Below are 26,164 nucleotides of genomic sequence, written 5' to 3' on the forward strand. Positions count from 1 at the left end.
TCAGGAGGCTGAGACAGGAGAATCGCTTGAACCCGGGAGGCAGAGGTTGCAGTGGGCTGAGATCACACCATTGCACTCCAGCCTGAGTGATGAGAGTGAAACTCCATCTTAAAAAAATAATAGGCCGGGCGCGGTGGCTTATGCCTGTAATCCCAGTACTTTGGGAGGCCAGGGCGGGTGGATCACGAGATCAAGAGTTTGAGACCAGCCTGGCCAACATGGTGAAACCCTGTCTCTACTAAAAATGCAAAAATTAGCCAGGCGTGGTGGTGCATACCTGTAATCCCAGCTACTCGGGAGGCTGAGGCAGGAGAATCACTTGAACCTGGGAGGCAGAGGTTGCAGTGAGCCAAGATTGTGCCACTGTACTCCAGCCTGGGTGACAGAGCGAGACTCCGTCTCAAAAAAAAAAAAAAAAAAAAGTGAAAATTGTGGGCATTTGCAGTCTTTGCTGCCATTAAGTCTTCTGGATTTTTCTACAGGTTGACTCTAAAAGTTGAAATCCAGTCAAAGATATTTACATTATTATGGCCACATGAACGTTGTTTACCCTCAGGCCAAACAATGGGCTGGAATTACACTTGCTTCTCCACACACTCCATCCCATAATCCATGTGTCACTCAAAGGACAATGTGGCAAGCAAGCACTAAGGCCCTAAACTGATACTGTATCAATTAAATACAATTATGTTGTGTTATAGCTTGTGTTTCATTTATTTTATTTTTATTTTTATTTTTATTTTTCTGAGAGATGAACTCTCACTCTGTCGCCCAGGCTGGAGTGCAGTGGCACAATCTCGCCTCACTGCGACCTCTGCCTCCCAGGTTCAAGTGATTCTCCTGCCTCAGCCTTTCGAGTAGCTGGGATTACAGGCGTGCGCCACCATGCCTGGCTAATTTTTGTATTTTTAGTAGAGACAGGGTTTCACCATGTTAGCCACGCTGGTCTCAAACTCTTGATCTCGTGATCCACCTGCCTTGGCCTCCCAAAGTGCTGGGATTACAGGCATGAGCCACTGCGCCCAGCCTATTTATTTTATTTCAAGCAATTCTCCTGCCTCAGCTTCCCAAGTAGCTGGAACCTCAGGTGTGCGCCACCATGCCCAGCTAATTTTTGTATTTTTAGGTAGAGATGGTGTTTCACTACATGTTGGCCAGGCTGGTCTCGAACTCCTGACCTCAGGTGATCCACCCACCTTGGCCTCCCAAAGTGCTGGGATTACAGGCATGAGCCACTGTGCCCGGCCTATTTATTTTCTTTTTTATAGAGACAGGGTCTCACTCTGCTGCCCAGGCTTCGGTTCAATGGGGTGATCATAGCTCACTGCAACCTCAAACTCCTGGGATCAAGTGATCCTCCTGACTTAGCCTCCACAGTAGCTGGGACTACAGGGGCATGCCATCGCACCTGGATAATTTTTCTTGTATTTTTTGTAGAGATGGAAAGGGGTTCTCGCTATTTTGCCCAGGCTGGTCTTGAACTCCTGGCCTCAAGAGATCCTCTCGTCTCAACCTCTCAAAGGTCTAGGGTTACAGGCGTGAGCCATGATGCCCAGCCCGTACTTATTTATTTTTATTTTATTATTTATTTATTATCTTTTTTTTTTTTTTGAGACAGGGTCTTGCTCTGCAGCCCAAGCTAGAGTTCAGTGCCCAGATCATAGCTCATGGCAACCTGGAATTCCTGGGCTCAAGCGATCCTCCTGCCTCAGTTTCCCAAGTAGCTGGGACTACAGGTGCACACTATGATGCCCAGCCTGTTTTGTTGCCTTTTTTTTTTTTTTTTTTTTTTTTGAGATGGAGTCTTGCTCTGTCGCCCAGGCTGGAGTGCAGTCATGCGATCTCGGCTCATTGCAACCTCCACCTCCCGGGTTCAAGCAATTCTCTGCCTCAGCCTCCCGAGTAGCTGAGATTACAGGTGCCCGCCACCGTGCCCAGCTAATTTTTGTTTTTTTAGTAGAGACAGGGTTTCACCATCTTGGCCAGGCTAGTCTTGAACTCCTGACCTTGTGATCCACCAGCCTTGGCCTCCCAAAGTGCTGGGATTACAGGCATGAGCCACCACAACTGGCCCCAGCTGTTTTTTATTTACATTGTGATTTCAGTTTTGAAAATTTTCTGGAGATTCTAGCTGCTTTTCTTTCTTTGCATACTCTTTTTTTTTTTTTTTTTTTTTTGACAGGGTCTTACTCTGTTGCTCGTGTTGGAATGCAGTGGTGTGATCACAGCTCACTGCAGCCTCAACCTCCCAGGCTCAGGTGATCCTCCCATCTCAACCTCCTGAGTAGCTGGGACTACAGGCATGCACCACCATGCCCAGCTCTATGGATGCTTTTTCTTGACTCTCTTTAAGTATATTAGGTAGTACTCTTTGTATCCTGAATTATCTGTTTCCTCCAATGTCAAATTTTGTTTGTTAATTTTGGTCTTTCTTTCTTTTTTTTTTTTTTTTTTTTTGAGATAGAGTCTTGCTGTGTTGCCCAGGCTGGAGTGTGGTGGCGTGATCTCAGCTTGCTGCAACCTCTGTCTCCTGGGTTCAAGCAATTCTGTGCCTCAGCTTCCCGAGTAGCTGGGAACTACAGGCGCCTGCCACCACGTCCGGCTAATTTTTTTGTATTTTTATTAGAGACAGGGTTTCACCATCTTGGCCAGGCAGGTCTTGATCTCCTGACCTCGTGATCCACCCGCCTCGGCCTCCCAAAGTGCTGGGATTACAGGCGGGAACCATCGCGCCCAGCCAATTTTGGTCCTTTTTCTTTCTTTCTTTCTTTCTTTTTTTTTTGAGACAAGGTCTGTTGCCCAGGCTGGAGTGTAGTGGTGCAATCACAGCTCACTGCAGCCTCAAACTCCTGGGCTCAAACAATCCTCCTACCTCGGCCTCCTGAGTAGCTGGGACTACAGGCGTGGGCTAATTTTTTAAAACTTTTCTGTAGAGATGGGGTCTTGCTCTTGCCCAGGCTGATCTTGAACTCCTGGCCCCCAGCCTTGGCCTTTTGGGATTACAGGCGTAAGCCACCTGCCGGACCAATTTTGGTGTTTCTTTTGCATGCTGCTGGTCCTCCTCAGATGCTTGGCAATCATTGGTAATGATGGGCTTCAGAACGTGCTACCCTAAACGATGCACCTCGGCACAATGAGTGTTTTAAGCTGAAGGAATTTGAGAAAACCGCAGAAGCCGAAGGATCTTTCTTACCTTCTCCTGCCCTTCTTCCTTGAACCAGGTCATACAACCTGGAACTCCCTGCCCTTTTCCTGAAGAAGCAAATAATAGCCTCCTGTGAGAGGCGCCCTCCCTGCACCTGGGGGAAAGGAGGGTCCTTATCTCTGAAGACACAGGGACACAGAAGAATCTGAACCAACAGGCCTTCCTGAGTTCCCCACCTCCCCGCAGGAGGTGCCCGCACACGCATAGCCCCATCGCTCCCGCGGCCGCACACAACGGACCTCGCCCTGGTGGTGCACGCCCGGGCTGGGCGCTCAGAGGTCGGGTGGGCGCCCACTCCGTTCGCTGCGCGCACAGCGCCCGGCGAGAGACTCGGAGTTTAATCACACACAGCGTCCGGCTTCCTGTCCCCAGCGCCCCCTCCCGCCCCGTTTCCCTTGCCCCTCCCTCTCCCCGGCCCGATCCGCCCGCCGGCTCCCCCTCCCCCGATCCCTCGGGTCCCGGGATGGGGGGGCGGTGAGGCAGGCACAGCCCCCCGCCCCCATGGCCGCCCGTCGGAGCCAGAGGCGGAGGGGGCGCCGGGGGGAGCCGGGCACCGCCCTGCTGGTCCCGCTCGCGCTGGGCCTGGGCCTGGCGCTGGCCTGCCTCGGCCTCCTGCTGGCCGTGGTCAGTTTGGGGAGCCGGGCATCGCTGTCCGCCCAGGTGAGGCCCCGCTGCGCACCCCTTCTTGGGCACATCAGGAGCTGAGACTGCAGAGGGGCCGCTGGGGGCCTCGTGGGCTGAAGGCAAGGGGAAGGGAGGATGGGTGGAGGGTGAGATGTCAGGTGGAGCGGCACGGGGTGACGCTCCCTCCTTCCCAGCAGGAGCCTGCCCAGGAGGAGCTGGTGGCAGAGGAGGACCAGGACCCGTCGGTGAGTGGGCGTGGGCGCGGTCTGCAGGCTGCTGGGGCATGGGAAGTGTGCACAGCCGAGGCTGCAGGTGTGTGCAGCTGTGCCAGCCGTACTCGCGGTGTGTGCAGGGTGTGTGTGAACACAGTGCGTGCATGGGTGTGTGTCTGCAGGGGTGTGTGTGCGTGGTGACAACTCTGTGTGAGGGGTTTGTGCTGGGGTTGTGCCACCTGAGTCTGAGGTGTTTATTGGCTGGGGGTGACGTGGTTGTATAAGATATGTGAGTCTGCGTGGAAGAGGGGTGCGGTTGTGTACAGGGTGTGTATCCTCTGTGCGTGGTGACTGGGTGTGGGCATGTGTGCAATGTGCCAATTGAATGCAGGGTCTGCGTTGGTTGTGTGTGGGTGGGAAAGTGTAGCTGGTCTAGAGGAAAGGGTGAGGACTGGGGCCTGACTCCCAGCTTCACCTTTGCCCGGGGCCCCAGCTGTAGTTGGCTGAGGGGCTTAATCTGTCCCTGACTTCTGTGTCTGCTGCTGGCTGGTGGCTCTCCTGACAGGCCCCGTCTGTCTCACTTTATATCTCTGGGAGTCTGTGGTTGAACCCTGCCCTAATTCCCCTAGGAACTGAATCCCCAGACAGAAGAAAGCCAGGATCCTGCGCCTTTCCTGAACCGACTAGTTCGGCCTCGCAGAAGTGGTGAGCATCCCTCTATCCCAACCTCAGGAAGCGGGCAGAGCAAAAATCATTATCCACAGGGAGAAACTGAGGCACGGAGGGTGAAAGGAGTTCAGAGTCATGCAGCTAACCAACCAAGACTCAAACCTAGGGATTCTCGCCCTCCTCTGAAGCTCCTTCTGTCATATGGATGTGCTCCTTCAGACCCTACCCCAAACAGGAAGGCAGGGTGGCCATGAGTTAGAAGAACTACTGGGATCCTGATGGAGACTAGGCCTGGGAGTCAGAGGCCTGGACCCCGGTAGGCAAAGAGACTTAGGAATGGGATGATGGGGTGGCCGAATGACCACGTGTCCAAGTTGGCATGCAGTTGTCCTGGCCCCCACCTGTTATCTCGGTGTGATTAGTAGCAGCTTCCCGTTTTGCTCTCAGCAGTATCCCAGTGTGGATGACAAATTATAGTCACTCTACTTACTGAGGAAGATGAGGCCTGAGATTCTAAGGCCAGGAGTCTGGACAAGAATAAGGATACCAGGGTTCCTGAGAGGGGAATGGGGCTGAGAGAGTTGCTCTGGGACCCCCACTAGGGCCCGCTTTGCTCATCTGTCTTTCCTTGATCCTCAGCACCTAAAGGCCGGAAAACACGGGCTCGAAGAGCGATCGCAGCCCATTATGAAGGTGGGTGATGGGTGAGCCATACCCAGGAGGAGAGGGGCAGGTGGCAGAGGGTCAGGGCAGGTCTCACCAGCCTTTTCCTGTACTTTACAGTTCATCCACGACCTGGACAGGACGGAGCGCAGGCAGGTGAGACCCCATCCCCCCCCCACAGCACTGGCCTCCTGGGAAAAGGGCCCTTGAAAACCTTTGACCTCCCACTCCCTTCCCGGCCATCAGTCTCAGAACCACAGAAGCCAGTTCATGAAGGTCTTGGTTCTCTCTGTGACCCAGGCGTGGGACCCCATGAAAGACCCCTACTCTTCCCCAGAACTCTGCCCAGTTCCCCCAGCAAATCACTGTCCCAGCTCTCTCCTTCAGCCCTCATTCTTCTCCAAGAAGCACTTTTCATTCTTTTTTCTTCTGTCTCCTCCATATTCTACGTTCTGATGATCTTTTTCTCAAAATGCTGCTAGTGTCTGCTCATCTTTTCCATTTCTACCCCACCCTCTACCTCAGCACCGTGACCTCAGAACCTCAAATCCAGCCTCTTGCTGCTTCCCCACTCCACACCCTCCCTACCCCTCCACTCCATCTGACCTGTGCTGCCATGCTGAGTCCCTAAACTTCACTTTTCTTATGGTATTGGCTCTCTACATGGCTTCCAGTCTCTTCGTGGTCTGGTCTCAACCTAATTTCCCTGCACTCTTATGCTGTCTTCATGTTTGCTGGGCTGACACCCCTGCTCCCGGTGTGCCTCTTCTGGACTTTGCACATACCATCCCCCTCACCAGAATGTCTTTCCACTGTGAGAGGCAGGGAGGCATGAGGAGTGCTCAGCCGAGGGGTTCACAGCAGAGATGGTGAGAAGTGGATGGGTTCAGCCTGTGTCCTGAAGATATTACTGACTTATGGGTTGGAGGTGAAGAATAAAAGAAAGGGAGGACTCACAGATGACTTCTAGATTTTTTATTTTTTTTAAGACAGTCTCACTCTGTCACCCAGGCTGGAGTGCAGTGGTGCGATCTCGGCTTACTGCAACCTCTGCCTCCCAGGTTCAAGAGATTCCCGTCTCAGCCTCCCAAGTAGCTGGGATTACAGGCGTGTGCCACCACGCCTGGCTAGTTTTTGTATTTTTAGTAGAGATGGGGTTTTGCCATGTTTTCCAGGCTGGTCTCAAACTCTTGAGCTCCAGTGATCTGCCCGCCTCGGCCTCCCAAAGTGCTGGGATCACAGGCATGAGCCACTGCACCCAGCCGGCTTCTAGATTTTTAACTTGGGTATCTCTGGGAAGAATGATGCCATTTCTTAAGAAGGGGTTGACCAAGGAATAAATAGGTTGAGAAGTATGTAAGATAATTATTAACATTGAGAAGTCTAAAATAAACAAGTGGATAAATGACAATAAAGTAAATTCCAGAAATGGATGGCTGGACATTGTCGACTAGCTTAGGCTAGGTCAGGACGGATAAAGCCAGGAGTCATGGCCATATGGATGGCTTTTTTTTTTTTTTGAGACAGAGTCTCGCTCTGTCACCCAGGCTGGAGTGCAGTGGTGCGATCTTGGCTCACTGCAACATCTGCCTCCTGGGTCCAAGCGATTCTCCTGTCTCAGCCTCCCAAGTAGCTGAGATTATAGGGGGGTGCCACCACACCCAGCTCATTTTTGTATTTTTTAGTAGAGACAGGGTTTCACCGTGTTGGCCAGGCTGGTCTTGAACTCCTGATCTCAGGTGATCCGCCAGCCTCAGTCTCCCAAAGTGCTGGGATTACAGGCGTGAGCCCCTGTGCCCGGCCTATCGATGGCATTTAAAGCCACAGGATTGGGTGAGACGCCAGGAGAAAGAAGGGCCCCACGAATGAAACCCTGAGACTCTTGGGCATCTTGAAGTGGAGCTGAGGGGAAAACCAGCAGAGACTGAAAAGAAGCTGGAGAGAGAGGAAGAAACCCAGGGAGGGTGGCATCCTGGATTCAGAGAAACCACTGTTTCAAGGAGGATGTGGCTGTCTGTGTTGAATGCAGCTGAGAGATCACATGAAATGAGAACAGAGAAATGATGCCTGGGTTTGGTAACGTGAAAGTCCTGCTGACCTTAAAGAGGGTGGTTTCAGTGGCATAGTTAGAACAGGAAGGCAGTGTGCATTGGGTTGAGAAGAAAATGAGAAATAAGGAACTGGAGGCAGGGACAACCTTTTTTTTTTTTTTTTTTTGAGACAGAGTTTCACTCTTGTCACCCAGGCTGGATCCAGTGCAATGGCACGATCTCGGCTGACCGTAACCTCCACCTCCCGGGTTCAAGCAATTCTCCTGCCTCAGCCTCCCGAGTAGCTGAGATTACAGGCATGCGCCACCACGCCCGGCTAATTTTGTATTTTTAGTAGAGACAGGGTTTCTCCATGTTGGTCAGGCTGGTCTCAAACTCCCGACCTCAGGTGTTCCACCCGCTTCGGCCTCCCAAAGTGCTGGGATTACAAGCATGAGCCACCGCACCCGGCCTAGGACAACCCTTTTTAGAAGTTTCTCTGTAACAAGGAGCAGAGAAATAGGCCAGTAGGTGGAGGGGTGTGTGGACCAAGGAAAAGTTTAGTTCTGTGAACAATACTATTTTCATCTGATCTAACATGTACTGAGGGCTTTCTTGAGATAGGCACTGTGTCTGGCACTTGTGTTTGGTCTTATCTAATCCTCACAACAGCCCTAAAAGGAAGATACTCTAATTACCTCCATTTTACAGATGGAGGTTACACAACTTGTCTGAGGCCATGAGATACTAAGTGGTGGAGCCAAGATTTGAACCCAGCTAGAATGTGCCTGTGCACTGGACATGGTCTGCATGAAAGGCGAGGTGGCTGGTGCAGGGGTGAGGGGTCCATGCAGGGGCCACATCCAAAAAGGGGAGAGGGAAGTTTCCAGAAAGAAGAGAGGACACATCTCCCACCATTACCAGAGGGTCAAAGGAGAACAAGAGAACAGGTGGGTTTGTAGATTTGCTGGGGGGAGATGAGGGAACCTTTGCTCGATGACTTCTAGGTCCTCTGGACAACTAGGGAGATGGAGACAGGAGATTTGAGGAGAAATGGTACAAAATCTCAACTTGCTGATTATGAAAGCAAGCTTCGTGGGGGAATGTAAGATTGCCAGGCAGGACGGAATGTCCAGGTGAGGTTTGTGGCTGGAGACAAATGATATACCAGGCAAGCCCTCCGTGGTCCTGGGCACACCATGCCCTTTGGCTACAAGCAGCCTTTGCTCAGGCTGGCTTCATAGCTAGGAATGCCCTCTCTTCTCTGCCCTCCCTACTCTTCATGCCCAAATCAGCCTTCCTCCCCTCTGTATAGACCACTTATTTTGGCAATTATCCAGACATTCATTCATTCATTGACTCAACAGGCATTGAAGACCTACTGTTTGCTAGGGGCCAGGCTAGGTGCCCACAGCAACTAATATCCAGACTCTTTTTTTTTTTTTTTTGAGACGGAGTCTCACTCTGTCGCCCAGGCTGGAGTGCAGTGGCGCGATCTCGGTTTACTGCAAGCTCCGCCTCCTGGGTTCATGCCATTCTCCTGCCTCAGCCTCCCAAGTAGCTGGGACTACAGGCGCCTGCCACCACGCCTGGCTAATTTTTTTAAATTTTTTAGTAGAGATGGGGTTTCACCGTGTTAGCCAGGATGGTCTCGATCTCCTGACCTCGTGATCCACCCAACTCGGCCTCCCAAAGTGCTGGGATTACAGGCGTGAGCCACCACGCCCAGCCGGTCAGACCCTTTTTTTTTTCTGAGATGGAGTTTTGCTCTTGTTGCCCCAGCTGGAGTGCAGTGGTGCCATCTCGGCTCACTGCAGCCTTCTCGGGTTCAAGTGATTCTCCTGCCTCAGTCTCCCGAGTAGCTGGGACTACAGGCGCCTGCCACCACGCCTGGCTAATTTTTTTTTATGTTTTAGTAGAGACGGGGTTTCACCGTGTTAGCCAGGAGCATCTCGATCTCCTGACCTCGTGATCCACCCGCCTTGGCCTCCCAAGGTGCTGGGATTACAGGCATGAGCCACTGTGCCCAGCCTCAGACCAACTCTTAAGGAGTCACTGTCTAGGAGAGGAAACAAGCATATAAATTTCTAATTACAGGAACATACAAAAAAAAATTAGCCAGGTTTGGTGGCACATGCCTGTAATCCCAGCTACTCAGGAGGCTGAAGCATGAGAATCACTTGAACCCGAGAGGCGGAGGCTGCAGTGAGCTGAGATTGCGCCACTGCACTCCAGCCTGGGTGACAAGAGTGAGACTCCATCTCAAAAAAAAATTTGTAATTACAGTGGAATATGACAAGAACAATAATAAAAGTGGCCAAGATACCTGGCAACACAGGGGAAGACAGACATGGCTGTGGAGTCAGGGATTCTCTCCCTGCATCGCAAGGTGCCGCTGGGCCTTGAAGCAGGAGCGTAAGACAAGACAGGCAAGGGGTCAAGAATGGTGGGTGCAAGCAGAAGCAGCCCCTGGGGCAAAAGCCCCGGGTTTGCCCAGAGCATGATGAGGCTGGGGGACTCTAAGTTCAGCGTGGCAGAAGCAGAAAGTGCTAGAGGAGCGAGATGGGGATGAGGCTGGAGACAGAAGCCAGGCCACACGGTGGCATGTGGGAACTATTCTGAGGTGAGCCATCGGAAGGAGGAAGGCGAGGCGAGGCGGGCTTACATCTGCATCTTAGAGACTCATTCTGTGGCTTTGTGTAGGGAATAAACTGGAGGAAGCCAGAATGGAAACAGGGAATGCTGTGAAAACCAGACGGAGGCACCAGATGGGGGAGAGAGGGGAGAGAGCTATTTAGGAGGCAGGATCGATAGGAACTGGTGATCGATTAATGATGTAGGTAAAGGAGAGGGAGGCTTGAGTATCCCCCTGGTGGCAAAACCAGAAGCCAAATGTGGAAAACAGACAGTAAAGCAAGAGTGGGATGAGGGGGGTCAGCTCAGTGTTGGTTGAGATGAGTTTGAGGGGCTATTGCTGTTCAGATGGTGCAGTTGGCAGGGTAAGGAAGGGAAGGAAACTTCAGGGCTGGAGACTCTGCAGAGCACAGGTTGTGGGAACCCATTGGTGGAAATAAAAATGCCCAGTGAGCGTTTTTTTTTTTTTTTTTTTGGAGACAGTCTAGCTCTGTTGCCCAGGCTGGAGTGCAGTGGCATGATCTTGGTTCACTGCAACCTCCCCATCCCAGGTTCAAGTAATTCTCCTGCCTCAGCCTCCCAGATAGCTAGGATTACAGGTGCCTGCCACCATGCCCTGCTAGTTTTTGTATTTTTAGTAGAGATGGGGTTTCACCTTGTTGGCCAGGCTGGTCTCGAACTCCCGACCTCAGGTGATCCGCCCACCTTGGCCTCTCAAAATGCTGGGATGACAGGCGTGAGCCACTGCACCTGGCTGAGCATGATGTTTTCAAGGCACATCTGTGCCATAGTGTGTATCAGTACTTCACTCTTTTTATGGCCAAATAATATTCCATTATATGGATAGACATTTTGTTGATGGACAATTGGGTTTCATTTTATTATTTTTAGTTGTACTAATTCAGATAATGTATGTTTACATCCTCCATATAAAAGAAGCAAATAATATAGATATCCATGAAGTAAAACATTAAATCCCCTCACGCTTCTCCTTCAGTTCTACTCTTCTCCCCAGAAGTGACTGCAGGTGACAATCTGCCCTGAATGTCTCTGGCCATATACATTAGATTTTTTCACACAACTTCCTAGTCAACTATGGGCGTCATAGGGGATGGGTCCTCCCTTGCCCGGGGTGATCTATGTGTCTTCTGGGTAAAGTGGGCGCCGAATGTTCATATGCTCAATGGATCCCTGGGGAGTGTGGGGGAGTCCTGTAGAGAGACGTTTCCTTATCTCTGAGCATCCGTGTTCAGGTGTGGACGGGACAGTGAGTGGCTGGGAGGAAGCCAGAATCAACAGCTCCAGCCCTCTGCGCTACAACCGCCAGATCGGGGAGTTTATAGTCACCCGGGCTGGGCTCTACTACCTGTACTGTCAGGTAAGCCCCATCTGGCTGCATGGGTAACGCAGTAAGGGAGTGGCGAAGGGTTTGCCAGGAGAGTGGGGGACAAGCTACAGGGCTGGGAGGGTGAGTTGGGGTTTGGGTGGGATGGGATGCCTGCGTCGCTGAGGAAATTGGAAATTGAGGCGAGGGCAGGCAGAGGCCTGGACTCGGCCTGTTGTCCCCACCCCAGGTGCACTTTGATGAGGGGAAGGCTGTCTACCTGAAGCTGGACTTGCTGGTGGATGGTGTGCTGGCCCTGCGCTGCCTGGAGGAATTCTCAGCCACTGCGGCGAGTTCCCTCGGGCCCCAGCTCCGCCTCTGCCAGGTGTCTGGGCTGTTGGCCCTGCGGCCAGGGTCCTCCCTGCGGATCCGCACCCTCCCCTGGGCCCATCTCAAGGCTGCCCCCTTCCTCACCTACTTCGGACTCTTCCAGGTTCACTGAGGGGCCCTGGTCTCCCCGCAGTCGTCCCAGGCTGCCGGCTCCCCTCGACAGCTCTCTGGGCACCCGGTCTCCTCTGCCCCACCCTCAGCTGCTCTTTGCTCCAGACCTGCCCCTCCCTCTAGAGGCTGCCTGGGCCTGTTCACGTGTTTTCCATCCCACATAAATACAGTATTCCCACTCTTATCTTACAACTCCCCCCACCGCCCACTCTCCACCTCACTAGCTCCCCAATCCCTGACCCTTTGAGGCCCCCAGTGATCTCGACTCCCCCCTGGCCACAGACCCCCAGGGCATTGTGTTCACTGTACTCTGTGGGCAAGGATGGGTCCAGAAGACCCCACTTCAGGCACTAAGAGGGGCTGGACCTGGCGGCAGGAAGCCAAAGAGACTGGGCCTAGGCCAGGAGTTCCCAAATGTGAGGGGCGAGAAACAAGACAAGCTCCTCCCTTGAGAATTCCCTGTGGATTTTTAAAACAGATATTATTTTTATTATTATTGTGACAAAATGTTGATAAATGGATATTAAATAGAATAAGTCATAGTCTCTCTCTTTATTGGGGCTCAGGGGACACTCTCAGGGTAGCTGGGGGCCACGTGAAGGGGGGCGTTGCAGAGCGGCACAGCTGGAATTCCAGGATGATGTTCAGGCTTGGGGGCGGGGACCTCCATGCCTCCAACCCCCAGGTGGGAGCAGAGGTAGGAAGGCACACTGCCCAGGAAAAAAATCAATCCTCCGCCCAAGGTACAGCAGAAGCGGCCTCCTTGGCCTAGGAGGCAGACTTCCTCCTGCGGGGAAATCCCTCCCTGGCTGGGAGGAGCAGGGGCCCTTCCTCTTGGTGGCCTCGGACATTCAGCAGGTGCTGGCACAGGCCCTGGCTGGGAGGTGGGGCGGGCAGGAGCCAGCCTGGAGGAGGGGCTGAGAGTCAGCAGGCACACGGGAACCCGGAACCCTGTGTGCTGGGGAGGAATCCCGCAGTGGCCGGGGGGCTTGAGGCCGCTGCTTTGTCTCTTCGTCCAGAGCCTTATGTAAGAGCTTTTCTCGGGAAACAGGAAGTCCTGCTTGCCAATTTCAGCACAGGGAGTAGTGCAGGCCTTATTCCAACACACCCGGCCCAGCCTTAACCCCAGAACTCAGCCAGTTTCTTGCTTCCGTGCCCCTGGTTCTCCTCCCCATCGAGCCCACCCCTCCTTTCCCACCTTCAGTCACCCCTAGTGAACTGCCCCAGCGATCTCGGCTGTGCTTGACCCCGAGGGTCTTCCACCCTCGCCCTGACCCTGGACACTGCCCAGCTTGGCCCCCCATCCTGCTCCTGGCACAATGCCCTCTAGCCAGCCAACCTTCCCTCCCCCAACCCTGGGGCCGCCCCAGGGTTCCTGCGCACTGCCTGTTCCTCCTGGGTGTCACTGGCAGCCCTGTCCTTCCTACAGGGACTGGAACCTAATTCTCCTGAGGCTGAGGGAGGGTGGAGGGTCTCAAGGCAACGCTGGCCCCACGACGGAGTGCCAGGAGCACTAACAGTACCCTTAGCTTGCTTTCCTCCTCCCTCCTTTTTATTCTCAAGTTCCTTTTTATTTCTCCTTGCGTAACAACCTTCTTCCCTTCTGCACCACTGCCCGTACCCTTACCCGCCCCGCCACCTCCTTGCTACCCCACTCTTGAAACCACAGCTGTTGGCAGGGTCCCCAGCTCATGCCAGCCTCATCTCCTTTCTTGCTAGCCCCCAAAGGGCCTCCAGGCAACATGGGGGGCCCAGTCAGAGAGCCGGCACTCTCAGTTGCCCTCTGGTTGAGTTGGGGGGCAGCTCTGGGGGCCGTGGCTTGTGCCATGGCTCTGCTGACCCAACAAACAGAGCTGCAGAGCCTCAGGAGAGAGGTGAGCCGGCTGCAGAGGACAGGAGGCCCCTCCCAGAATGGGGAAGGGTATCCCTGGCAGAGTCTCCCGGAGCAGGTGAGTGAGGGGAGGAGGGTGTCTGGGAGAGGATGGTTAGCATGGGGGGTCTCTGGGCCTCCTGGTCTGCAAAGTTTCAAGGGCGTGCAAGAGAGGGTCTCCGGTTTGGAAGTCAGGGGCGCGGCCATTCCAGGAAAGGAAACTGTTAAAGGTTAATGCTTCTCATACCTAACAAATCCTGGAGGGCAGCCAGCACCAACACTCAGGGTGCTGGGAAAAGGTGCACGAGAGATTTGAGGCATTTCGGGGGCAGGAGAGGGCTGGGAAGGAAGGCTGGCTGGGACCCTCGCATCTTAACCTAACCTTGACCCTCTTTCCATGAGCAGAGTTCCGATGCCCTGGAAGCCTGGGAGAATGGGGAGAGATCCCGGAAAAGGAGAGCAGTGCTCACCCAAAAACAGAAGAGTGAGGCTTCCAGGGTGCAGCAGGGGTGGGAGGTGATCAAGCAGCGTGGGGATTGTAAGCCCGAGTCAGGGTGAGGGTGGAGGCTGCCAACAGCACAACGGGGGAAAGTGGACGCGGCTGAGATTCCCTCCTTCTCTCCTCAGAGCAGCACTCTGTCCTGCACCTGGTTCCCATTAACGCCACCTCCAAGGGTGAGCACTATTTTAAATAATGGCTTTGGGGAGGGGCAATAACCAGGAACTCGGGCTGGCACTTGGGCTCAAGGGGTCCTTATAGGCGAAAGGGAAAGAACCAAAAAGCACCTGAGAGTGCCAAGAAGTCCTGACCGACACACTGTCACCTCCAGATGACTCCGATGTGACAGAGGTGATGTGGCAACCAGCTCTTAGGCGTGGGAGAGGCCTACAGGCCCAAGGATATGGTGTCCGAATCCAGGATGCTGGAGTTTATCTGCTGTATAGCCAGGTAACCCCAGCCACACTCTGAGCTTCACAGAGGGCCTCTTTGGCCCCCTACTGAGGGTTCCTGACCCCTCTATTCATACCAAACCTAGCAGACCCTTCTTTCTTCCCTCGTTAGCACTGCTGAGGCCTCCCAGAACTGAGCCAGGCCATCCTGTTTTCTTCAACATCTCCCTTCCCTGCCAGGTCCTGTTTCAAGACGTGACTTTCACCATGGGTCAGGTGGTGTCTCGAGAAGGCCAAGGAAGGCAGGAGACTCTATTCCGATGTATAAGAAGTATGCCCTCCCACCCGGACCGGGCCTACAACAGCTGCTATAGCGCAGGTGAGAGCCGTGTGGGCACCCGAAGGCAGGACGTCTCTGACCGGGGGTAGCAGTGCAGGGAGCTACCGCTAGGAGGGAGGTTGGAAACCTAAACAGAGGCGGGTCTGAGGAGTGAAGTGCAGAATGCCGGGTCCTTACAGGAGGCAGAGGAACGGTGGAGCTGGAGAAGGCAGGGGGAAACAGGGCATCTGGATGGCTGTGCTTCACTGCGAATCTACTTTCTCTCTTTTCTCAGGTGTCTTCCATTTACACCAAGGGGATATTCTGAGTGTCATAATTCCCCGGGCAAGGGCGAAACTTAACCTCTCTCCACATGGAACCTTCCTGGGGTTTGTGAAACTGTGATTGTGTTATAAAAAGTGGCTCCCAGCTTGGAAGACCAGGGTGGGTACATACTGGAGACAGCCAAGAGCTGAGTATATAAAGGAGAGGGAATGTGCAGGAACAGAGGCGTCTTCCTGGGTTTGGCTCCCCGTTCCTCACTTTTCCCTTTTCATTCCCACCCCCTAGACTTTGATTTTACGGATATCTTGCTTCTGTTCCCCATGGAGCTCCGAATTCTTGCGTGTGTGTAGATGAGGGGCGGGGGACGGGCGCCAGGCATTGTCCAGACCTGGTCGGGGCCCACTGGAAGCATCCAGAACAGCACCACCATCTAGCGGCCGCTCGAGGGAAGCACCCGCCGGTTGGCCGAAGTCCACGAAGCCGCCCTCTGCTAGGGAAAACCCCTGGTTCTCCATGCCACACCTCTCTCCAGGTGCCCTCTGCCTCTTCACCCCACAAGAAGCCTTATCCTACGTCCTTCTCTCCATCTATCGGACCCCAGTTTCCATCACTATCTCCAGAGATGTAGCTATTATGCGCCCGTCTACAGGGGGTGCCCGACGATGACGGTGCCTTCGCAGTCAAATTACTCTTCGGGTCCCAAGGTTTGGCTTTCACGCGCTCCATTGCCCCGGCGTGGCAGGCCATTCCAAGCCCTTCCGGGCTGGAACTGGTGTCGGAGGAGCCTCGGATGTATCGTACGCCCTGGTGTTGGTGTTGCCTCACTCCTCTGAGCTCTTCTTTCTGATCAAGCCCTGCTTAAAGTTAAATAAAATAGAATGAATGATACCCCGGCTCCATTTCCCCCACTGCCTCGCCTCAGCCCGGTCCTCGTACGGGGATCTCCCGCCCTCCTGGCTCTCCTGTGGCGCGCCCCCCGCCGGATCAAGGTACTGGGGATGCCGCTAGGGTCAGGCCCGCGAGCGCGGAGAAGACAGAGCGCGGCGCAAAAGGGAAAGTGGCGGGGCCGCCACGCGCGGCCGGGCGGCGGATGTGCGCAGGCGCAGCCTCGCGTAGCGCTCTGGGCTGGCCAGTCCCGTGGCGCCGGCGTCCTCGGGTAGACGGGACTGCGCGCTTGGTGGCCGCGCCGGCGCTCTTCGCCGGGTGTGACGTACTAATCGTGCGCCACCGCTGCCGGTGGGCCCGGGGCTCGCGGGAGGGGAAGGAGGAGGGGGGGAGGAGTGGCGGCGGCGGCGGCGGCGCTGGTGGTGGCGGTGGCGGAGGCGGAGGTGGAGGTGGAAGCTGAAGCTGAAGCAGAGCCAGAGGCGGCGCGGCGGGGTGCTCGGCGGCGCGGCACGCGGCCCAGAAGCGTTGGAATCCTGAATTGAGACGGCTGCGCCTAAAGACAGCAGGAGTGGCGGGGCCGCCGCCGTCGCCGGAGAGATGAGCCGGGAAGCTTGAGGCCGGAGACGCCCGCCTTCGGGCCCGTCCGCCCGGCTTCCCCGCTCCCGGTGAGGACGCCCCCTCCCCTCCCCCCAGCCCTGCCTTGGCCTCTCCCATTCCTGGGCCTCGCTCCCACCGAACCGGGGCCCAGAGGCCCGCATAGGGGCTTCTTAAGGCCCGTGTGCGCCGAGCCATCCAAGCTCGTGGGACCGGACTGGTGCCGGGTTGCATTCTGGTCCCCGAGGATGAAGTAGGAGGGGGCTGGGCCGGCCTGGCTTGTGCGCTCCGTTCTGTCCCAGCGTCTTGATTCGGTTCTCTTTAAGTTTCCTTCAAAGTTCTTCCCCGTTTATCAGCCTCTGCCCCCTGAACCATATCCCTGGCATCTGCACTTGAGATGACCGCAGCCTTCCCATGCCCCCCGTTCATCCAGGGTGTTAGAGAACTGTCTCCCATTCCAGTCCAGTTTCCACGTGCAAGTTGCATTCTCCTCAAGTACCACGGTTATCATGTCCCTGAGGAAAGAAATTGCCCTTGTTGGGCCCTCAAAGGACAGCCCTGGTGGTATTAAAATAAAGACGTAGAACCTGGCAGTGCTATTGGGTTTGGCCTGGTGATCCTAGAAATAAGATCTCTGAGGCCTGCTGCTTAGCCATTTTCCCTTGTCTCTGGACTGGGGAGAGATGATGGCACAGACCCTAAAGGGCCCCTTGTGGACCGCGTTAACTGGGAAGATCTTAAGTTAGGAGTTTTGCGTTTTTTCCTCTTTTCTTTATTTGCATCTGAATCCAGAGGAGGCATGGCCAGGAAGAGAGGCAGGATCTGCGGTGGGGTGATGCTTAGATTTTGATACCCTGATCTTTTGTTTTTCAGGGTACTGGAAGATGAAAGAGACTATACAAGGGACCGGGTCCTGGGGGCCTGAGCCTCCTGGACCCGGCATACCCCCAGCTTACTCAAGTCCCAGGCGGGAGCGTCTTCGTTGGCCCCCACCTCCCAAACCCCGACTCAAGTCAGGTGGAGGGTTTGGGCCAGATCCTGGGTCAGGGACCACAGTGCCAGCCAGACGCCTCCCTGTCCCCCGACCCTCTTTTGATGCCTCAGCAAGTGAAGAGGAAGAAGAAGAGGAGGAGGAGGAGGATGAAGATGAAGAGGAGGAAGTGGCAGCTTGGAGGCTGCCCCCAAGATGGAGTCAGCTGGGAACCTCCCAGCGGCCCCGCCCTTCCCGCCCCACTCATCGAAAAACCTGCTCACAGCGCCGCCGCCGAGCCATGAGAGCCTTCCGGATGCTGCTCTACTCAAAAAGCACCTCGCTGACATTCCACTGGAAGCTTTGGGGGCGCCACCGGGGCCGGCGGCGGGGCCTCGCACACCCCAAGAACCATCTTTCACCCCAGGAAGGGGGTGCGACGCCACAGGTGCCATCCCCCTGTTGTCGTTTTGACTCCCCCCGGGGGCCACCTCCACCCCGGCTGGGTCTGCTAGGTGCTCTCATGGCTGAGGATGGGGTGAGAGGGTCTCCACCAGTGCCCTCTGGGCCCCCCATGGAGGAAGATGGACTCAGGTGGACTCCAAAGTCTCCTCTGGACCCTGACTCGGGTAAGGTGGGAAAGGGGTGTGGGGTTGCGGGGGAGGGGTTAGGGAGGGTTAAGAGCCTGGAGCACCAGGAGCCTGTTGCCATGGTGAGAGTTGGGCTTAAGGAAAGTAGGATGGAAGAGTGACGGCTCCAGAAGAGCTGCGAAATGTCTCCATTAAGCCCCACTTTGAGCAGAAAGTAAACCTGGGAGTGAGCCTGGCAGTTTCCCAGGCAGAGCTAGGAAACAGATTCCCTAAGTAGGTATCCCGTGGTCTTGAGCGCAGATGAGAAAGGGAGATGTGGTTTGCAAAAATCCTGTCCACACGAAATCCCTTGTCGGCCTCTCAGTATAAGAACCCCCGTGTATACATCTCCAGAGGGTACCATTCCCAAAGTGACGGGATGGGATCTCTCCCAGTAGTGGAGTACATCATCTTACAGTTGTGAAAGAATATTTCCCTTTCGGAGAACTCCAGCCAAACAGTTTCAGGCTCTCTAGGTCTTTATTACATATTCTAGTATTCACTGAGCCTTTACAATATGCTGGGGTACTATGCTGGGTGTTTGGCATATAGTGGTGACAGATATCCCTGAAGTTTTCATTTCTAAATGCTAATCCTTTTTCTTTCTTCCTGTCTATGAGTAGGAACTGTCTCTCCATCCTTGTAGAATCTCTTGGACATATTTATCTCATGCTTATGGGGTCCCCGTTTCTTGGAGTGGGATTGACATTGGTGGATTCTGCTTCAGTGTATCCTTCTTGCGGTCTTATTTGCATGCATGAGTTAACTGTGTGCATCCCATTGTCCTTGCCCCCAGGCCAGTCTCTCATGCCCATTCCATTTCCCCTGCCCTATAGGCCTCCTTTCATGTACTCTGCCCAACGGTTTTGGGGGACAATCTGGGCCAGAAGGGGAGCGCAGCTTGGCACCCCCTGATGCCAGCATCCTCATCAGCAATGTGTGCAGCATCGGGGACCATGTGGCCCAGGAGCTTTTTCAGGGCTCAGATTTGGGCATGGCAGAAGAGGCAGAGAGGCCTGGGGAGAAAGCCGGCCAGCACAGCCCCCTGCGAGAGGAGCATGTGACCTGCGTACAGAGTAAGGAGCCCTTAAGCAACTAGCCTCTCTCCCTCCTCCGACTCCTAGAGGAGAGTCTGGAGGCCTCACCCCCTCCTCTCTCCCTTTCCACCAGGCATCTTGGACGAATTCCTTCAAACGTATGGCAGCCTCATACCCCTCAGCACTGATGAGGTAGTAGAGAAGCTGGAGGACATTTTCCAGCAGGAGTTTTCCACCCCTTCCAGGTGAGGCTTGAAAGCCCTCCTTGAAAGAAGGGCTGGGGCCTTGGGGATGTGGAGTGAATTCTGCTGCCTTTTCTTCCATAGGGCTGTAGTTGGGGAGGAGGAAGCTAGAGCTGAAGGGGAGGACTCTGTAGGCAGGTGCCAAGTCCTTGGAAGCTGATGGGAGAGTCTTTACCTGGGACCCTGAAATGTTCTACCTGAGTAGTCATGTTTATCTTTCTGGGGAGTGGGCCTTTCGCAGGTCCTCAGAAGGACCCGTCATGAGCCAGAAAAAAGGGAGTCAGTTAGAATTTGTATTCCAGGGAGTAGTAGGTATTTCTGTGTGCCCCAGCTGCATCATCTTTTGTGTGACTCCACCCTTGGCCTACTCAGGAAGGGCCTGGTGTTGCAGCTGATCCAGTCTTACCAGCGGATGCCAGGCAATGCCATGGTAAGGGGCTTCCGAGTGGCCTATAAGCGGCACGTGCTGACCATGGATGACTTGGGGACCTTGTATGGACAGAACTGGCTCAATGACCAGGTGAGAAAGGGTAGAGAAACAGGCCTGAGAGGGGATTCAGGGAGCAGGGTGTCTGGGGCCCTCTGCATGGGGGAGCCCTGTACCCATGCCGCACCCTCCATGGCAAGCTGCCTCCCATCTTCTCCCCAGGTGATGAACATGTATGGAGACCTGGTCATGGACACAGTCCCTGAAAAGGTAGGCCCAACCAGATAGGTCAGTACCCAGAGGAACTTCTGCAGTTTTAAGCAGCTTTTTAAGCTCCTTTCATCTCTTTCATTTTACACAGAGAGGGTCTCTGTTTCAGGGAGAGAGGTGGTAGTGGTAGTGTATTAATTTCAAATCCGTAATCTTGGGCCCTGGATTTATCAGTTGTTTTCCTTTCTGCCAGTATTTAGTGTTTTTCGCTATGGCCAGCCCCAAGGATTGGGATGGGTTCCTATTGTAACTATTGTAAAACAAGGTTTAAAAAAAAAAAAAAGAAAAAGGCCACCGGGCATGGTAGCTCATGCCTGTAATCCCAGCCCTTTGGGAGACCAGGGCGGGTGGATCACCTGAGGTCGGGAGTTCCAGACCAGCCTGGCCAACATGGTGAAACCCTGGCTCAACTAAAAATATAAAAATACAAAAAAGTTAGCTGGGCATAGTGGCGGGTACCTGTAGTCCCAGCTACTCGGGAGGCTGAGGCGGGAGAATCGCTTGAACCCGGGAGGCGGAGGTTGCAGTGAGTCGAAATCATGCCACTGCACTCCAGCGTGGGCGACAGAGCAAGGCCCTGCCTCAAAAAAAAAAAAAAAAAAAAAGCCTGGTTTGTTGACTCATACCTATAATCTCAATGCTCTGGAAGGCCGAGGCAGGCAGACAGATTGAGGCCAGGAGTTTGAGACCAACCTGGGCAACATAGTGAGACCCTGTCTCTACCAAAAAAAAAAGAAAAAACCCAGAATTTGTTTTTACTGTCAGTGGACTGAGGAGGGGAGACTTAGTGGGAGAGTCTGAGGTCTTTTAATTCCATTGAGCTTTTTTGTGTCATTGGCACAGGTGCATTTCTTCAATAGTTTCTTCTATGATAAACTCCGTACCAAGGGTTATGATGGGGTGAAAAGGTGGACCAAAAACGTGAGTTTTGAATTCACATCTACTTGTGTAATGCCTTGCCTCTAAAGAATGAGAGTCTTGTTTTCTCTGAGCCCTTTCCCTGACCGTGTTCATTCAGTCTTTCAAAGATTAAACGTCTCTTGTGTGTGTAGGCACTAAGGATACAGTGTTAAATAAGGAAAACTTGCCCTTGTGGAGTGAGAATAAAGTTAAATTGCAGCTAGTGATAAGTGCTGTGGGCAGATCAACACAGAGTAATGTGAGGCTGGGCGCAGTGGCTCACACCTGTAATCCCCAGCACTTTGGGAGGCCAACACGGGCGGATCACCTGAGGTCAGGAGTTCGAGACTAGCCTGGCCAACATTGAGAAACCCCATCTCTATTAAAAATACAAAAATTAGCCCTGTGTGATGGCAGGTGGCCTGTAAGCCCAGCTATTCCTGGAGGCTGAGGCAGGAGAATCCCATGAACCTGGGAGGCAGAGGTTGCAGTGAGCCGAGACCCCGCCATTGCACTCCAGCCTGGGCAACAAGAGCAAAACTCCGTCTCAAAAAAAAAAAAAAAAATCACAGTAATGTCATAGCGTGGAAAGTGGGTACTTTAGATTGGGTGATCTAGGAAGGCCTCTCATAGCTGAGACGTGAATGATGAGCAGCCAGCCATGTGCAGACCTGGGAATAGCAAGTACACAAGACCCATAGTGAAAAACCATGGTTGAGGAACAGAAGGCTTGTGGGGGTGACCTGTGTAGTTGGCGCAGAGTGAGCAAAGGGAGATGGATACAAAATTCGGTCAGAGAGTAGATCATGTAAGACATGTACGGTAGGCTGAGGAGGGGGGGATTTTATTGCGTGTATACTGAGAAGCCATTGAGTTTTAAGCAGGCTGAGAAGTGCCTTCTGTTTTAAACTCCTGTTTCAATGACAGATTGAAAGGGGGGCAAGAATGGAAGCAGGAACAGAGCACAATAGTCCAGGTGAGAAACTTGAACTGGAGTGCTAAAGGAAGAGAGAGAGAGTAGTTTTATGTAGGATAAATTTTACGAGTAAAACCAGTAGGACTGACAGGCTCTGTGATACTGAGAGATACATATTTGGTCTCCTGACCAGGCTCCTGGCATTCAACTTCTAAAATCCTTGGAATCTCCAGTGATGTGTGTTTTTGTGTGCTGATGAGTTGATTCATGGCTAGCCCCTCTAGGTGGCTTCATGATTAGAGGGTTGGAACTTTCAGCCTCACCCCCACCAACTTCCTGGGAGGGGAATGGGGCCAAAGGTTAAGGCAATCACTGAGGATCAGTGATTTAATCAGTCATGCCTAGTAGTGAAGCCTCTAAAAACCCGAAAGGGGCTGGGTGCGGCAGCTCACGCCTGTACTCCCGGCACTTTGGGAGGCTGAGGCGGATGGATGGCAAGGTCAAGAGATTGAGACCAGCCTGGCCGACCTGGCGAAACCCTGTCTCTACTAAAAATATGAAAATTAGCTGGGCGTGGTGGCGTGCGCCTGTTGTCCCTGGGAGGCTGAGGCAGGAGAATCGCTTGAACCCGGGAGGCAGAGGTTGCAGTGAGCCGAGATTGTGCCACTGCACTCCACCCTGGGTGACAGAGTGAGACTCTGTCTCAAAAAAGAAAAAAAAACCCGAGAGGAGGAGTTTGGAGACATTCTAGATAGCTGAAGGCATGGAGGCTCCCACAGGATGGCCTCCAGGCCTCTTCCCGGTACCTTTCCCTGTGCATCTTTTCATCTGTACTCTTTGTACTACCCTTTGTTAATAAACTGGTAAATGTGTTTCCATGAGTTCTGTGAGCTGCTCTAGCAAATTAATCAAATTCAAGGAGGGGGTCATGGGAACGCTGATCTAACCAGTTGGTGAGAAACACAGATAAAACAACCTGGGGCTTAGGACTGGCATCAGAATTGGGGGCAGCCTTGTGAGACTGAGCCCTAAACCTGTGACACATTATCTCCAGGTAGATAGTGTTGGAATTGAATTGGGGGATACCCAGCTGTGTCCACCGCAAAATTGCTTGCTTGGTTGTTGGTGGAGAGAAAGCCCCACAAACACTTCTTGGTGACCACAGGTTACAAAAGTATTTTGTGTTGTGAGAGTATAGAAGGAAAGAAGATTTGTTTTTTTGCCGGGCGCGGTGGCTCACGCCTGTAATCCCAGCCCTTTGGGAGGCTGAGGCGGGCGGATCACCAGGTCAGGAGATCAAGACCATCCTGGCTAACACAGTGAAACCCTGTCTCTACTAAAAATACAAAAAATTAGCCGGGCGAGGTGGCATGTGTCTGTAGTCCAAGCTACTTGGGAGGCTGAGGCAGGAGAATGGCGTGAACCCAGGAGGTGGAGCTTGCAGTGAGCCGAGATCGCGCCACTGCACTCCAGCCTGGGCAACAGAGCAAGACTCCGTCTCAAAAAAAAAAAAAAAAGATTTGTTTTTCCCTCCGCAGGTTGGATGTGGGAAATGAAGAAAAAGAAATGGTGGATGATGCCTAGGTTTTTGGCCTATGTAACGGGAAAAGTGGGAGAGGAACAGGTTGGGGGAGGAAAATGAAGAGTTCTTTTCTCTTCTGGTTTCCCTGCCCTCCCATTCAAAGGCCAGGAAATTTCTACAGCTAGGCAGGATGATTGGCTCCAGCATTCCTTAATTTCAGTCCTCAAAATCAAGAGCTTACACCCTCAGGGATCTTCTTGCAGTAGAGGGAAGGCTGGTGACGTACAGTGAAAAACATGTTGGCCTTCTTCATACTGAGTTTGAGTCCCACTTCTGCCATTTCTTTCTTTTATGACCTTGTGCAAGTCACGACTTTCCAAGCTGCAATTTCCTCATCTGTTAGGTCGAATGTGAGAACTTCCCGGTAGGATTGTTATGAGCATTAACTGAGTGTTTACTTTGTGCTGTGTCTTGTTCTAAGTGTATTATGGATAGTCACTAGTTTAATCCTCATATCAAATGGCTGAGGTGTAGGTACTACTATTTACACTCTCTGACAGATAAGGAAACTGAGGTATAGAAGGTTATTAAGTAGGTTGCCCACTGTCATAAGCCAGTAAATGGAGGAGCTGTATTTGAATTCCGGCAGGCTCCAGAATCCTGGGCCTGGGTTCTTAGCTGCTAAGTGCTTCTCCCTTTAAAGTGTGAAAAGCGCCTGCCCATCATGGGTTCTCAAGTGTTCGTTCTGATGTCACCTCCATTGTCTGACCTTCCTCCCTTACCCCGAAGAACTGAAACATGCAGATCCTGAGCTTGCCCACAATCTAGGGCTTGGGTCTTCTGTTCTTTCACTTGGTTCCCTTACCTGTGTCTCTGTTCCTCTCTAGCACCTTCATGGCAAAAGGCAAGACTTCTGTTTGTTGTACCTGACCTGTGGCACTCTCTCTTTAGGTGGACATCTTCAATAAGGAGCTACTGCTAATCCCCATCCACCTGGAGGTGCATTGGTCCCTCATCTCTGTTGATGTGAGGCGACGCACCATCACCTATTTTGACTCGCAGCGTACCCTAAACCGCCGCTGCCCTAAGGTTTGAGGGGGTAGGAGAGAGATGGGCAAAATGTGGGGAGGTGCAGTGGCAAGGCATTGCAGGAAGAAGGGTGGGCTTTGGGTCTTTGAGGGGCGACTTGGGCATGGTGTCTGCCACCACTGTACCCACCATACTGTGTTCAATTGAGAAACTTAGGGCATCACTTTCTTTTCCCCCATCCACATAGCATATTGCCAAGTATCTACAGGCAGAGGCGGTAAAGAAAGACCGACTGGATTTCCACCAGGGCTGGAAAGGTTACTTCAAAATGGTGAGTTTCCTGAGGGAGGGGTATAGGGTGTTGGTGGGGACAGTGGTAGAAGGCAGAAATTGAAGTCCTACCCCTGGGAGTCTCCATGTGAAGGGCCTGCTTTCTTTCTCTTCTCTAGAATGTGGCCAGGCAGAATAATGACAGTGACTGTGGTGCTTTTGTGTTGCAGGTAAGCAGATGATGGGGCCACCTCCTCTAGCTCTGAAGTCAGTTGGGTTAAAGGGTCGGGAGGCTGTTGTGCATCCCCTTATTTGGCTCATAGTCAGTTGTGGAGCAGGAAGTAATCTGTTTTAGAACACCAAAACACTGGCTTCACTGGTTCTCTTCTGGGATTCTCCATCCCACATTGGGACTGGGTCTCTAGTCTTGGGCCTCTGGCCTTCATAGAGCTCCCTGCTAATCTCCAACTCAGTGTATTTTCTCCATCTAAAACATTCTATCACGTATCAAGTAAGAACACTAGCTTTAGAGTCAGGCTGTTTTTGAACCCCAGGCTGTGGGACCCTGGCTCCCTTTGGGGATGTTCTCTGAAGGATGGAGACACATCTCATATGAAATGTGTAGCACAGGTCCTGACACGGGGGGTTTCTCATGGCCTGCTTTGTTAACACCCAGTACTGCAAGCATCTGGCCCTGTCTCAGCCATTCAGCTTCACCCAGCAGGACATGCCCAAACTTCGTCGGCAGATCTACAAGGAGCTGTGTCACTGCAAACTCACTGTGTGAGCCTCGTACCCCAGACCCCAAGCCCATAAATGGGAAGGGAGACATGGGAGTCCCTTCCCAAGAAACTCCAGTTCCTTTCCTCTCTTGCCTCTTCCCACTCACTTCCCTTTGGTTTTTCATATTTAAATGTTTCAATTTCTGTATTTTTTTTTCTTTGAGAGAATACTTGTTGATTTCTGATGTGCAGGGGGTGGCTACAGAAAAGCCCCTTTCTTCCTCTGTTTGCAGGGGAGTGTGGCCCTGTGGCCTGGGTGGAGCAGTCATCCTCCCCCTTCCCCGTGCAGGGAGCAGGAAATCAGTGCTGGGGGTGGTGGGCGGACAGTAGGATCACTGCCTGCCAGATCTTCAAACTTTTTTTTATATATATATATATATATATATAAATGCCACGGTCCTGCTCTGGTCAATAAAGGATCCTTTGTTGATACGTAAGTGGTGGTCTTCCTTAAGGGGCTTCAA

The 26,164-nt window shown here is 53.1% G+C and overlaps 3 protein-coding genes across 8 annotated transcripts; all 3 read left to right on the top strand.

Annotated features, from left to right (window-relative positions):
• Positions 1-2,469: 2,469 nt before the first annotated feature.
• TNFSF12 (TNF superfamily member 12) lies at positions 2,470-12,404 on the top strand. 2 transcript variants are annotated; one of them, XM_034941458.3, is made up of 7 exons: positions 2,470-3,865; positions 4,024-4,074; positions 4,671-4,746; positions 5,350-5,403; positions 5,494-5,529; positions 11,291-11,415; positions 11,612-12,404. In XM_034941458.3, the coding sequence occupies exons 1-7, from the start codon at positions 3,707-3,709 to the stop codon at positions 11,861-11,863; spliced, it is 753 nt and encodes a 250-aa protein (XP_034797349.1). In that variant the 5' UTR covers positions 2,470-3,706; the 3' UTR covers positions 11,864-12,404. The 2 variants fall into 2 exon arrangements, with proteins under 2 accessions (XP_034797349.1, XP_034797350.1); XM_034941459.3 differs by having other exon boundaries at positions 2,638-3,865; positions 4,027-4,074.
• Positions 12,405-12,446: 42 nt separating this feature from the next.
• On the top strand, positions 12,447-16,115 carry TNFSF13 (TNF superfamily member 13). Of its 5 annotated transcripts, none has more exons than XM_003810081.5 (7): positions 12,541-13,811; positions 14,138-14,216; positions 14,360-14,407; positions 14,563-14,681; positions 14,864-15,002; positions 15,238-15,331; positions 15,513-16,115. In XM_003810081.5, exons 1-7 carry the CDS (start codon positions 13,554-13,556, stop codon positions 15,517-15,519), a joined length of 744 nt encoding a protein of 247 aa, XP_003810129.1. In that variant the 5' UTR covers positions 12,541-13,553; the 3' UTR covers positions 15,520-16,115. The 5 variants fall into 5 exon arrangements, with proteins under 5 accessions (XP_008960692.1, XP_024782047.1, XP_003810129.1 ...); XM_003810080.6 differs by having other exon boundaries at positions 12,550-13,811; positions 15,238-15,386; XM_008962444.5 differs by having other exon boundaries at positions 12,447-13,811; positions 15,238-16,115.
• A 355-nt stretch (positions 16,116-16,470) lies between these two features.
• SENP3 (SUMO specific peptidase 3) lies at positions 16,471-26,137 on the top strand. Its single transcript, XM_008962443.4, has 11 exons — positions 16,471-16,777; positions 17,580-18,305; positions 19,142-19,381; positions 19,476-19,587; positions 19,957-20,104; positions 20,234-20,281; positions 21,125-21,202; positions 24,571-24,708; positions 24,896-24,979; positions 25,098-25,148; positions 25,595-26,137. Exons 2-11 carry the CDS (start codon positions 17,591-17,593, stop codon positions 25,703-25,705), a joined length of 1,725 nt encoding a protein of 574 aa, XP_008960691.1. The 5' UTR covers positions 16,471-16,777; positions 17,580-17,590; the 3' UTR covers positions 25,706-26,137.
• The last annotated feature ends 27 nt before the right edge of the window (positions 26,138-26,164 follow it).

The sequence above is a fragment of the Pan paniscus genome, chromosome 19, assembly GCF_029289425.2.
Source record: "Pan paniscus chromosome 19, NHGRI_mPanPan1-v2.0_pri, whole genome shotgun sequence".
NCBI lineage: Eukaryota > Metazoa > Chordata > Mammalia > Primates > Hominidae > Pan > Pan paniscus.